The 11,653-nt window shown below is 39.9% G+C and overlaps 1 protein-coding gene across 3 annotated transcripts; it reads right to left on the bottom strand.

Annotated features, from left to right (window-relative positions):
• Positions 1 to 576: 576 nt before the first annotated feature.
• On the bottom strand, positions 577 to 11,554 carry nr2c1 (nuclear receptor subfamily 2, group C, member 1). 3 transcript variants are annotated; one of them, XM_042495740.2, is made up of 14 exons: positions 11,400 to 11,554; positions 9,638 to 9,772; positions 8,438 to 8,671; positions 8,201 to 8,279; positions 7,921 to 8,100; positions 7,678 to 7,828; positions 6,687 to 6,783; positions 6,247 to 6,434; positions 5,076 to 5,229; positions 4,816 to 4,937; positions 3,421 to 3,563; positions 3,075 to 3,212; positions 1,599 to 1,704; positions 577 to 1,440 (listed from the first exon to the last, which is right to left on the bottom strand). In XM_042495740.2, the coding sequence occupies exons 2-14, from the start codon at positions 9,707 to 9,709 to the stop codon at positions 1,269 to 1,271; spliced, it is 1,836 nt and encodes a 611-aa protein (XP_042351674.1). In that variant the 5' UTR covers positions 9,710 to 9,772; positions 11,400 to 11,554; the 3' UTR covers positions 577 to 1,268. The 3 variants fall into 3 exon arrangements, with proteins under 3 accessions (XP_042351674.1, XP_042351676.1, XP_042351675.1); XM_042495742.2 differs by having other exon boundaries at positions 6,247 to 6,431; XM_042495741.2 differs by lacking the exon at positions 11,400 to 11,554 and adding an exon at positions 11,212 to 11,366.
• Between the last annotated feature and the right edge of the window lie 99 nt (positions 11,555 to 11,653).

Below are 11,653 nucleotides of genomic sequence, written 5' to 3'. Positions count from 1 at the left end.
CACTGGAGGAAGCAAAAGACAATATGTAGGTCTCCAGTAAATCACCCCAGAATCAAATATTTGTGCGTATAAGCTCAGTTTAACTGGTATCTGGTAACTTTACAAACTTGGGGGGGAAAGGTCAAAGGTCGATTAGCTTGATGTACTTGTCAACTGAGGAATGTTTATCCCTTTTAATAGTTTGAATACTCTGTGAATAGTCTGAATGCTTAACAAACTGATTAGCTGTCACAGAATTTATGTTGCATTCAGAGGATTTTTGCAGTTATGACATGTGTGACAAAATCACTACTGCCTTTTTAATTAGAAGAAAAAACAAAACAAAACCCTTCCCTCTATTTATCCCCACTGAAAGCCTATTATAATGCACTGTTGACCACCTAATTTATCCCAGCATGCCTGGATAATTGTGTAAAAAAAAGCACAGAGCCCAAAATGCTGCACTTGATTCTTGCAAATGTCAGCAGGGCATACAGGGAAGAATCTGGTGAGACAGACATTACGAGTCAGCTCCATCTGTTCTTTGATGACACTCAATTAAAACGAATGCTTGATTTTGTAAATAACAGAGAAACATGGCTGAAATGTGTTTTTATTTTTAAATGACTTAACCATTTTCCATCCACATTAATATGTCCAAAAGATGGAATTCATGATTTACCAAGTGCTGCCCATTTTTAGCCTTCTTGGTGCATTCTATATACAAATCTATATACACAACGACTTCAAGATGTCAAATATTTGACAAGTGATGCTGCACGATCCTTTGGATTGGCAAACAAATAAGAAATAAAGGTTAGAACCTTTTGCGATAACATCTCACAAATCAATTCACATTATGACAAGTTTTTTTTCCTCATAATTTTTAGAAAATAAAAAAAAAAGCAGTGAAAAACAAACCCTCCTGATTCCATCAAAGTAGAAACAGGAACTGCAGAAAAAGGAAAGGCCTGGAGGCGATGAAGCATAAAATACTATGTACAATAAAAAGCGCGATCTAAGATGCAGGTTTCAAGGGTTTGTTCCTGAATGGGCAGATATTGGCAGGCTCACTCGCCACTGGAGTTTATTTTGTGAGTCGTGCTCGACTGACTGGTTACTGAGGAGTCACACGTAGGAGCGAGGGACGAGTGAAAGCAGAATTTCCTCAGGACGCTGTGTCATAAATAAAGTATGTTGTGACCACTTAGTGATCGGTGGATCTGCGGAGCACTCTGATTGGCCGGCTGTCCAGTTTTCACAGTGCAATGTCGCGGTGGCACAGTGTGTCAGACCCCAGAGGCCGCCTGGCTATTATAATCGGTCGACTCCATTTTGAGGATGTAAGGGATGATGCTGTCGATCTGCACGTTGCCGATGAGCCCGGCGAAGAACAGCTCCTCTGTGACAGCTGCACTTATCAGCCTGAGGGCAGGGAGACGCAGCAACAGCTTGGATAACCTGAGAGCGATGAGGGGGAAATGAGACATAAAATTTAAATGTGTGTAGTGCAGCAAGTACATCGTTGGTATCGTCATAAACCTGTCTTGAGCAATTTTGCATATTTATATTATAACCACTTTGTCAGTGAGCTAGCACTATGAGGTAAAGCTACTCACCGGTACGAGTCTTCTGGGTAGGTCCTGGTTACGTAGTCCTGCAGCTCCATATAGGCTTTCTCCTGAAACCGCTCTATCTGTGGAGTATTATCTATGCCTGGGTGATCTGGTACAAAAAAAAGCATATGCACATAATCAGAACATGCACATTTGACCCTATGTTAAGTTTTAGTTCAAGATTTTCCTCTACTGCCCAGTTCAGACCAAAGATACCCGACAAGATGAATAGAACAATGCACAGAAAAGTTGCAGGGGAATAAACTGGCTCGTTTTAGCGACACTCTGGCTGATGGTGTCACCTGTGACAATAGATTCTTTAAATAATGGACGTAACTACTGTGACGTCACCCACTGGTTTGTGGACTCCCGTTTTGGAGCCTCAAGAGCCATCCTGGGTTATTTAGAGTGAAAAGTGACCATAATTGGATGACAGGGTGGAGCTGTGGAGGAGGGTTTCAGGTAGCTGGCATACATGGAAAGAGAGCTGTAACGGTAAAATGGAGAAACCTACGTGACAGTAAGCCGAACTTTACGGCGACAGCTACTGAAAATAAACTTGCAGCTCTGTTACATTATGTGGAAGTTTATCCCCGGAAAATTATTGTAATAATTTCATTAAACACAACAAAATTTTCATGACTTTTCCAAAACTTTCGATGACTTTTACTAATTCCATAACTTTTCCAGGCCTGTAAAATGTGATTGTGAAATTCCATAACTTTTCCAGGTTTTCCATGGCCTCCGAGGATGCCTCTTGCCTGTGACTCAGTTTGTCAAGTTGCCAGATGCTGCTTTTTGAAGATAATGCACATCAACTGTTTCAGCAGCCGATTGGCTTGTAGCAAAGTCCGCTGTTAGCAGACAGCGTGTTTGCTTGATGTGGCGTTCTCTCACAATGGCCCTCTGTTCCCGCCAAACCCGTGGCGATTTGCACATATGTCAGTCTCCGTTCTCACTGTGTGTTGATGTCAGACGTTGGGTCGCTGCTGGTGCTCACTGTATGTGCGTATGTCACACTCACATACTCACTGACTGATTAATCTGTGCTGGTAATTTTATCATTGTGGCATATTTATTATGAATATGGTCCGTCTAAGGCTCCAGTCATTTTGTTCATGTTTTTGCTGTTTCATCACTACTAGAAATGCAAATGCAGCAAGTATCTCACTATCACTCTCCCCATTGATATTTTAATGAGCTACAAATTATATTCAGCGACAAAATAAGCCTGAAAAGCAAGTCAGAATGGAAGTAGAGGGTTGTTGCTATAGAGATGATACACAGTCTCGTCTGTTTGCATTGGTGTAAGCTGGCAGGTTTTCAGAATAGACCAGCACACTGCAAGTAGTTGCAGGTTTCAAGTCTTCTCGTTGTGAATCTTTGGTCTGAACTGGAGTTTGGTATTCTGAGCTAACAGGAGGACAAGAACTCAAGTATGTAATTTTCCTTGAGTAAACTGGCCAGTCGTCTACGCACCAGGACTAAAGAGAACGATGGCTTTGAGGTAGGCATATTCGTAAGAGTCTGGGGACAGCTTGGTCATGCTGTTACAGAACTCCTGCATCCTCCAGATGTGCTCCATTACCAGTTTTACTCGCTCTGGGGACAGCTTATCTGAAAGGGATGTAAAACAAAAAAAGAGGGATGTAAGGGGCAGATCATTAGTGTAGCTTCTTTCAAACTCAAGACAAACTGCGCTACAAAAATTAACATGACAGATCTCAAATTCTACATGGCATAATTTTTCTCCCCTCTGCATCACCGTTTGAAGTTGGATTCGTGTTTTAAAGCTTGTAGGTTACAAACAGCAGAGCCCTCCTACCTTCCTGTAAGCTGGTCTGCAGATGGTTGATAATGGCACTTAGGATGGTACCAACATTCATAACGTTGGAGCACTGTGCCAGACCCAGGGCGAACAGCTCATTCCAGCAGGCTTTCATTAAGTTAATGTCATTGTCCTGACCACTGTGACACAAAATAAGATTCATGTAAGTTCATCACAGAGAACTGTGTGGCCAACAGGGCTGTACCAAATGGCTGTTTTTGACATTCAAAGCTCCTATTTAGTTTTTTTTTTTAAAATGGTGATTCAAAGGTCTGTTATCATATTTTATAACATCATAATTTTATCATGAACAAAACAAAAAACAAACAAACCATGAACAAAATCCTCATTTGAACTGATTCATGAGATTGACTGAGTTAGTCTTTTTTTGTTTTAATTTAATCAGCTTTCTTTGATGAATGAATGTTATTTATGCTGCTTAGATTGCTACTGGACCACCTTGTAAATACAGATGTGTGCCTCCCTTTGTGTGGAGCAGTTTTCTGACCGCAGAAGAAATATTTTTTAAAAGCTGAATGCCGACTGATATGGATTAAAGCTGAACTTTCCCTTTTTATAAAAACATGTTGTGAATTTTGGAAATGATTACATCTAACTTTTTTAAAATAAATTCTGACTTTTGCAGTTTGCAAGTGTGCAGAACTGTGGCGCCGTGGTTAGCACTATCGCCTCAGAGCAAACGGGCTCCAAGTTCGAAACCGCTGGCCAGCTTGGGCCCTACTTTGTGGAGTTTGCATGTTTTCCTTGTGTCAGCGTGGGTTTTCTGCGGCTTCCTCTCACAGTCCAAAGACGTGCAGGTTAGGTTAGTTTGTGACTTTAAATTGGCCGTAGGTGTGTATGTGTACGTGAATGGTTGTCTGTCTGGATGTGTGTCAGCCCTGTGACAGTCTGACGCCCTGTCCAAGGTGTACCCCGCCCGACTCGCCAAATGTCAGCTGGGATATCCTCCAGCAACTCTATATCACGATAAGCAGTTAAGGGAAATAAGTGGATGAATAGTTTACAAGTTCTGGAATTTTGCGGATCACAAGAGTCTGAAACAATCCTACGCAGCCACCACTAAAATCTAATTCCACAAATATTACATACTTATAACATTAACGTAGTCTAATCTTGATCTGAAAATCTGCAAAAATACTGTGTTTAAACAGAATGAAAACACATGCAAAAAATAAATAAAAGCTGCTTAGCATTTGGATTTTGATTTATAAATTGAATGTCAGCACTATGACTGAAGCTTCAAACTATTTGGCACAGCCGCGGTGACCACATAAGGGATTTATAACTGATATATCATGACACAATCTAATGCAACTATTAAAAATCTGTTTTTATTAAACAATTTAAAAAAATCTTGTGACAAAAGCTTACCCAAGGGTTTGAAAGGCAGGGATTGAGCGAGCCCAGTGCATAGAGAGAAAAAGAAGCCGGGAAGCTGACTCACAGATGTAGTTGACATTGAGGTACTCTGGCACAGGCAAAGGCATCATAAGCTGTGGGAACACGGTGAAGTAAAGAGGGAAACGTGACCGCAGTGTTCATCAGAAAAATGTGGAACTCAGTAAAACATAAGCAGGGGTTTTGGTCTCAGCTTTCAGCGCGAGAGTAGGGATCAGGGACAGTGCTTTTACCTTGAAAGGGATATGGCTGTCAGAGAGTATAGGTCCCTCTAACTCCACCACAGGACCTGACTGGTCCCCTGACATCAGCTGCATTGTGGCCTCCAAGGAATCTCCCGCTGGGCCATCATTAGGGTGCAGGACTTTGGCAAGGGTGTCAAAAGCTCTAATTGTAAGTAAAATATGGACAGAAAAAAAGAACATTAAATGATCCACGTTTTGGGTTATTTTTAATAGATACATTTAATAGATTGTAGCTTAAACAAAAAGTCAAATAGGTTTTGTCCACACTGTCATGAAAAAAATAGGTAGAAAAAATTACCTAAATATTTTTTAAAAATACAAAAGCCAATTTTAAAAAAACATCAATAATTATATATATATATATATATATATATGTATGTATGTATGTATGTATGTATGTATGTATATATATATATATATATATATATATATATATATATATATATATATATATATATATATATATATATATATATATATATATATATATATATATATATATATATGTGTATATATATATATATATATATATATCTCAAAGGCATGTTTCCTTTCAAAATCTGCAGTAAAATGAATAGAAGCAGCCAAAAGCCAAAAGGACTTAAAAAATTATTTGACATGCCAAGTGGGCAGACATGAAGAGACAGATTGAACAGAAAATCAAGAAATGCACACTATTAACAAATCAACAGAAACATATTAAAACTTTGTCAGCTACAGAAAATAAATTAACCATTATGTTTCATTGATGTAATCAAATTTATGACACACAAGACATTTTCAATGATTTCTAGTTAGTTCCATGACTTTTTCAGGCCTGGAAGATATGATTATGAAATTCTAAGACTTTTTCAGGTTTTCCATGAAAGCAGGAACCCTGGAGAAAAAACAGGACGCAACTCAAAGTAGCACTGCAGTGCACCCGCGACTTATGGTTCATTTTTCATTGACTTCGGGTGAATCTAATTAAGTCCTTAAGAGCGGAGTCAGAAACCACATGGCCCTGCAGGAAATTCTATTAAAGCGTCGTGACAAACAGAGAAGACAACAGCCCCTGGGTTTCTTTCGAGTGCTTCTGTTGATCTCTAGTATATGTATCAGCAGAAACAACTACCAGTTAGTTTCAAAGCCTCTTGATTCTTAAAGACATCTCCCTCACCGAGTGATATCACTTGCAGTTTGCTCATCCCCTTGGATGTCTGTCATTGAGCTGTCCCCGTTGCTGAGTGTTTCAACTCCCATCAGATCATTGTCGCCGTCGATTGCCTCCCTGGCCTTGTTGAGGTGGGCGAGGGACGTCACTACATTGGCCAGCGTGCCGAGGTCACCTTGAGATGGATCATCCTGCTGAAAAGGCAGCAGTCATTATTGAGTTTCATAAACATGGAAGACTGAATTAGTTTGCAGTTGAAAAAAACTGAAAAAAAAAAGAAACACAAAAACAGAACTGGTCCGTGTTAAACAAGAAATGAGTCATTTCTTAAATATAAGTTATCAATCTAATGTATTTAAAACCCTTATATTTTCAGGGGCTTTAAAATTTAAGAAGCAACAATATGTCAAACTTCTTTAAATATCATTTGACTGTATCAGTGTTACCTTGTCAGGGGATGCTGGAATCAGGATGGTGTTTTCCAGCTTAGAGAAGGGTTGTTGAATGTTGAGCAACATGTTTGACTCGAGCAAACTTGTAGACCTGAAGTAAGAGATTTAACATTTCACGTATATAACTGCATTATGTAACATAGGACCATGCAATAGGATTAAGTCATTACTCAAAGTCTAACTTGTTTATTAGTTACACATGTACAGTCTAATTCAATTCTGTCCAAAGCAACAAATCCCATCTTTATTATACTGGGTAGATAAAGACAATATGTCCAAAAGATGCTCAGACAACTGTGTGGTCATTTTTGAGGCTGTAGTTCAAAGTGGTGTTGTACTGGACTCCATTACATTGAGAGGTGTTTCTAGTTCCACTTCTGAGGTCAGACAGGTCTGCTTTGTGTCCCCAGAGTTAGAACTAAACACGGAGAAGTGGCATTTGGTTTTTATGCACCATACAGTATATCTGGAACAAACTCCCAGAAAACTTCTGGTCTGCTGCAGCTCTGAAGACTTTTCTATTTGCTGCTGCCTCTTATTAAATCAAATAATTGTCCATTGCTAAAACTGCACTGTAACCATTATTCTTGTATTGTGTATGCGTCTTATTATATTTTAGCTTGTTTTATTCTCTGCTCTCTTGCTCTTTAATGACTGTTTTCATTGTATTTAAATGTCCTTTTATAATGTGTTGCTTTGGCACTTATTATTTTCTCTGTGTAATGTAGAGCCATACAAATTGCTTTGTTGCTGAAATGTGCAATAAATATAAACAAGCCATTCCTAGTTTCCATTTTCCCCAAGATTGTCAATAGGAAGGACGAAATTTGTGAAACAACTTTCAATATAATGCAGTCCAATAAAACAGAGAATTATTAGAAATTTCATATTATGTAAAGATGTTTATTGTGTTGCATTAGACTATATTGATGTATGCAACAAACTAGTAAAATAAAGTATATTTTATTGTGTACAGTGGCTGTACCTTGCAGTTTCTTTGTCTGACACAAAAGTGGGTGTGGCAGCCAGAGGGCTGCACAGGTTCTTGCGGATGTAGATCTTCTCAGTGGAAGCGGCACAGTTGACAGATTTCTCTCTGGTGGTCACTTCGACAGGCTTCCTCTCACACTGCACCGCTAAAGACAAAACAAAGACATCAGACTTTAATCTGTGTGAGCCCTTGATAACATACACACCACTGTTTATATAGAATATTACAGTCTCTTACAATCCTGTTTCATGCCCAGAGCGATGCAGCGCTGCAGTCGACAGTACTGGCAGCGGTTTCGGTGGAGCTTGTTGATGGCACACTCTCCGGAGCCCCTGCATGTGTACACCAGATTCTTCCTAATGCTGCGCTTGAAGAAGCCCTTACAGCCCTCACAGCTGACAGCTCCGTAATGACGCCCTGAGAGAGGAAAAGAGACAGCAGGGTCAGGTTGGCCACTGCTTACACGTGTGTTACGGAAAAATAATAAAGTTAAAGTAAAATTAAACTTAATTCCTACCTGAGGCCTTGTCCCCACAGACAACGCAGTACTCCACAACCGGCTTCACAATGGACTGGTCTGACCCTTCAGTCACAAACTGACAAACAAGACCCAAGACAATGGAATAATTTAATACAGCAAACACTGCAATAAGTTTAGACTGACTAAACATATTCGTGCTTCAGTCATAAGACCTTTCAGTAACTTGTTTATCACTACTGGCTGCAAGAAGCCTCTAATATCCTGTGGCGATACCTGAATCTGCTGCCCAGCCAGATCAGGGGAGGCAAACAACAGCTGGTTAACCCCAGAGCCGTCTGGAGTGGTGAGGATGACCTTGTTTGGTGAGCCCTCCTGCTTGGCCAGGATCACCTTCCCAGCAGGGGAATAGTCAGCGTTTGCTAAGATAAACTGCTGCTTTCCAGGGGAAGATGGCTCGAGTGCTGTGACGATCTGGATCTTCTGGCCAGTCTGCTGATCAGTTACAATCTATAAAATAAAAAAAAACCAAAAAAAACACAAAACATAAGTGAGTGCTGACCATATATGCAGAAAAAAGTTGAGCAAGTGAAGCAAAGGAGAAGTTGAGCTAATACTATTAGGGATGCATTACATAAGATTTTATGCTGATATCTGATGTGCCGATATAAAAACAAACCTTCTGGCTGATAACAAATACAGATTGTGATATATTCAGTTCTTTCCCCACCTAAATTTAGTGATCATCAAGTCTCTTCTGTAGTGGAATTAATATCATAAAATGCATACTCTTATCGTGATGGCCCACCAGCAGATGGAGTCATGAAAGCCACTGTTTTTCAGTGTATGTAATATTCATTCATTGTGCAAAATATGAAATATACTTCAACTTGACTTCAATCTTTAATCTAATTTCGACAAAACTGTGTGCCAAATTGTGAGTTTATTTATGGATGCACAATTATATCAGCACGCCATCAATATCAACAGATAGCCCAAAATGACCATGTCTGCCAATATGATGTTTTAATTATGCAACTTTAATTGTTGAAATGGGTCAATTTGCCCTGGTTTTGGCTAATGTCAGGATTCTCTCAGGCGAAGTATCACCCGTACCTGTTAAAGAAGGATGAAATTACATTTTTTTTTAAATGTTACATAAACAAAAATGGCATGTTTTACATAAAACCTAAGTTGCAGTAGTTTTCTGATTTTGCACAGTGAATATATACATTTTGAGAAAAAAAATGTATTTCATGCCAGAGGGCGGTCACAATAAGAGCAGGCATAATAATATACAAATCCCATTACAGGAGAGACTTGATGTTCTCTGCAATTAAATGGGAAGAAGTGCATGTGTTGGTATCTATCAGCATATCTGATATTGTCAAAAACCCCATCCAGTGCACAACTAGGTTAATCACACACATTGAAAAAAGAAGAGAATTTCTGTTTGTTGAAAGGCTGCCACATCACCTGGATTCGGTGTCCTAATGCCATGTTGCTGTCTGCTGACACAAGTTGAATCCTTTGAGTCTGTCCATCCATTCTGATACTGCATGCACCTTCTTCTACTGCTCTTCACATCAGTACCCCATGAGGCTTGAGCACCTGTAGAGTGAGCATATGTTTTACTTTATGTCCTATTAAAACAAACTTTGGGTCAAGTAAAAAAAAAAAGAAAAGTAGAAAAATCCTTTGAGGAAAAGGGTGACTTTGTTCTGTTATTTTCTTTCTACCATCAAGTACCATGAAGAATGCCTTTCGATACATCCTATTTTTTAAAGGCTAAGCAATATCTTAAAACATTCAAATGCTGTAGATTTTTGCAAATGTGTGTGTTCTGGCTGGGGACTACTTTTTAGCAGATATGTAAACATTAGGTGTTCTGGCAGGTATTTACAGAAGTTGACTGTGTGTGGGATTGGTGCAAAATAATTTACAGTGTCCATGTTCAGCGTAATGCAGGAACATGTCACCCAGTGCAACAGCTGGGTTAAATTAAGTGTTTTTAATGCTTCTGGACAACACTGAAGGGTTATTATGAGGAGGAATAAGCTGGGTCGGGCTCACTGTCATTAGGGTTAATTAACTGTTGAGTTACGTGTGTAATGAAGGCCCCTGAAAACATTTCACAAAATTTTTACCATGTTTGACACACTGTACCATAGCTCAGAGATGTAATTAAGACGGCCAGTTACAGCGAGTCATTCTTAATAATTAATATTACAACCATTCCTATCACTCCCATTTATTAGTTTAACGTCTCCTCTCCCTTTCTCTACAAGATATTTATGGCCTAAACAAAGTCGTTATTTCTACATGATGCTAAGACCTAGCTACGCCAAAACGAGCTTGAAATTATCTGTAATGAACCAACTGTTAAAATGCAAACATCTGATTCATGTTATTGCGTGCCACTAACTACTGTTAGGTTGTGGCCTATGCTAACCAATGTAGCCGGCGCTAGCTCGAAACTGTACTATTGGTGGCCTTCATATAAAATACGACTTAATATCGCTGTAAAGTGACAATGAATGAGCGGTAGAGCTGCAGTAGCAACACAAACAAGCTGTTGACAGCCATCTATTCAAAATCGATACGGAAGATAAAGGTATTTCTTTTCCTGTGGGTGAAAGGTCAACATTGAAGGGTTAAAGCATGCTAGGGTTCAGGGCCCATGATGCCGTATCGCAGAGCGAGCGGCGGGACTTCGGTTATGACAACTGGGCAAAAATCGCATTAATTCTCGCAATGGACTTCCACATCAATCGACAATTTAACAAGACAAGTGATGGTTTAACACTACGACGTGCCGCTGTCACATTCCGACTTAGATTAGTGATGTGGCTTTATAGTTTGCGGAGGCTAGTTAGCACCGCTAGCACAGCAGCTAACGGTAACACAGTTAGCTGACGGGGCTAAGCTTGTTAGCTAATTAGCATGTCGGTTAACAATATTACCGCTACTGAATAGCTACACGTAAACACATAACGTTAGATACAGAAATAGGCATACAGTCGCATACACATACCACCATCATTGCATACCTGCCAAATGTATTTTTTTAAGCGCTGAGCTCCGGACGACAGTGCTAACGGGCTAGGCTAGCTGCTGGCTAGCTGGTAATGGTTGCTTCCCTGCTGTAGACTGAACACTCCCTCCCTTCCTGTGTTACTGTCCGCTCGTGTCTCGTCCACGAACCTCTTGTGCGTCCATATCAGTAAATATCTCTTACCTGCCAGTGAGCCGTTGGGTCGATAATGTATAGCCTCCAATAAATTAATATTTTAACAGTTTGTTTCAGTTGGTGGGAGGGTCAGAGTTCGTGACCTTTTTTCATCAATAAACGGCTCACGCACATGCGCAGTGAGAGGGCCGCGGTTCACAGACTGCCCCAGTGCGTGTGTGTGTGCGTGTGTGTGTGTGTGTGTGTGTGTGTCAACCTGACAAACTGTGATGTCTACTTGACTTCAGTTTTTCTTTTTGCAT

This window comes from Plectropomus leopardus, chromosome 7 (assembly GCF_026936395.1).
Source record: "Plectropomus leopardus strain MGB_pleo_1.0 chromosome 7, ASM2693639v1, whole genome shotgun sequence".
NCBI classification, from domain to species: domain Eukaryota; kingdom Metazoa; phylum Chordata; class Actinopteri; order Perciformes; family Serranidae; genus Plectropomus; species Plectropomus leopardus.
Note: the sequence above shows the minus strand (reverse complement) of the source record. Positions and strands in the feature narration are given on the sequence as shown.

Coding starts and splice junctions, on each gene's coding strand:
- nr2c1 (XM_042495740.2), bottom strand. CDS start 9,709: ATGGATGGACAGACTCAAAGGATTCAACTTGTGTCAGCAGACAGCAAC. Junction 8,280..8,437: donor TGGCTGGGCAGCAGATTCAG/GTATCGCCACAG, acceptor CTTGTTTGTCAG/TTTGTGACTGAAGGGTCAGA. Junction 1,441..1,598: donor TACCCAGAAGACTCGTACCG/GTGAGTAGCTTT, acceptor CATCGCTCTCAG/GTTATCCAAGCTGTTGCTGC.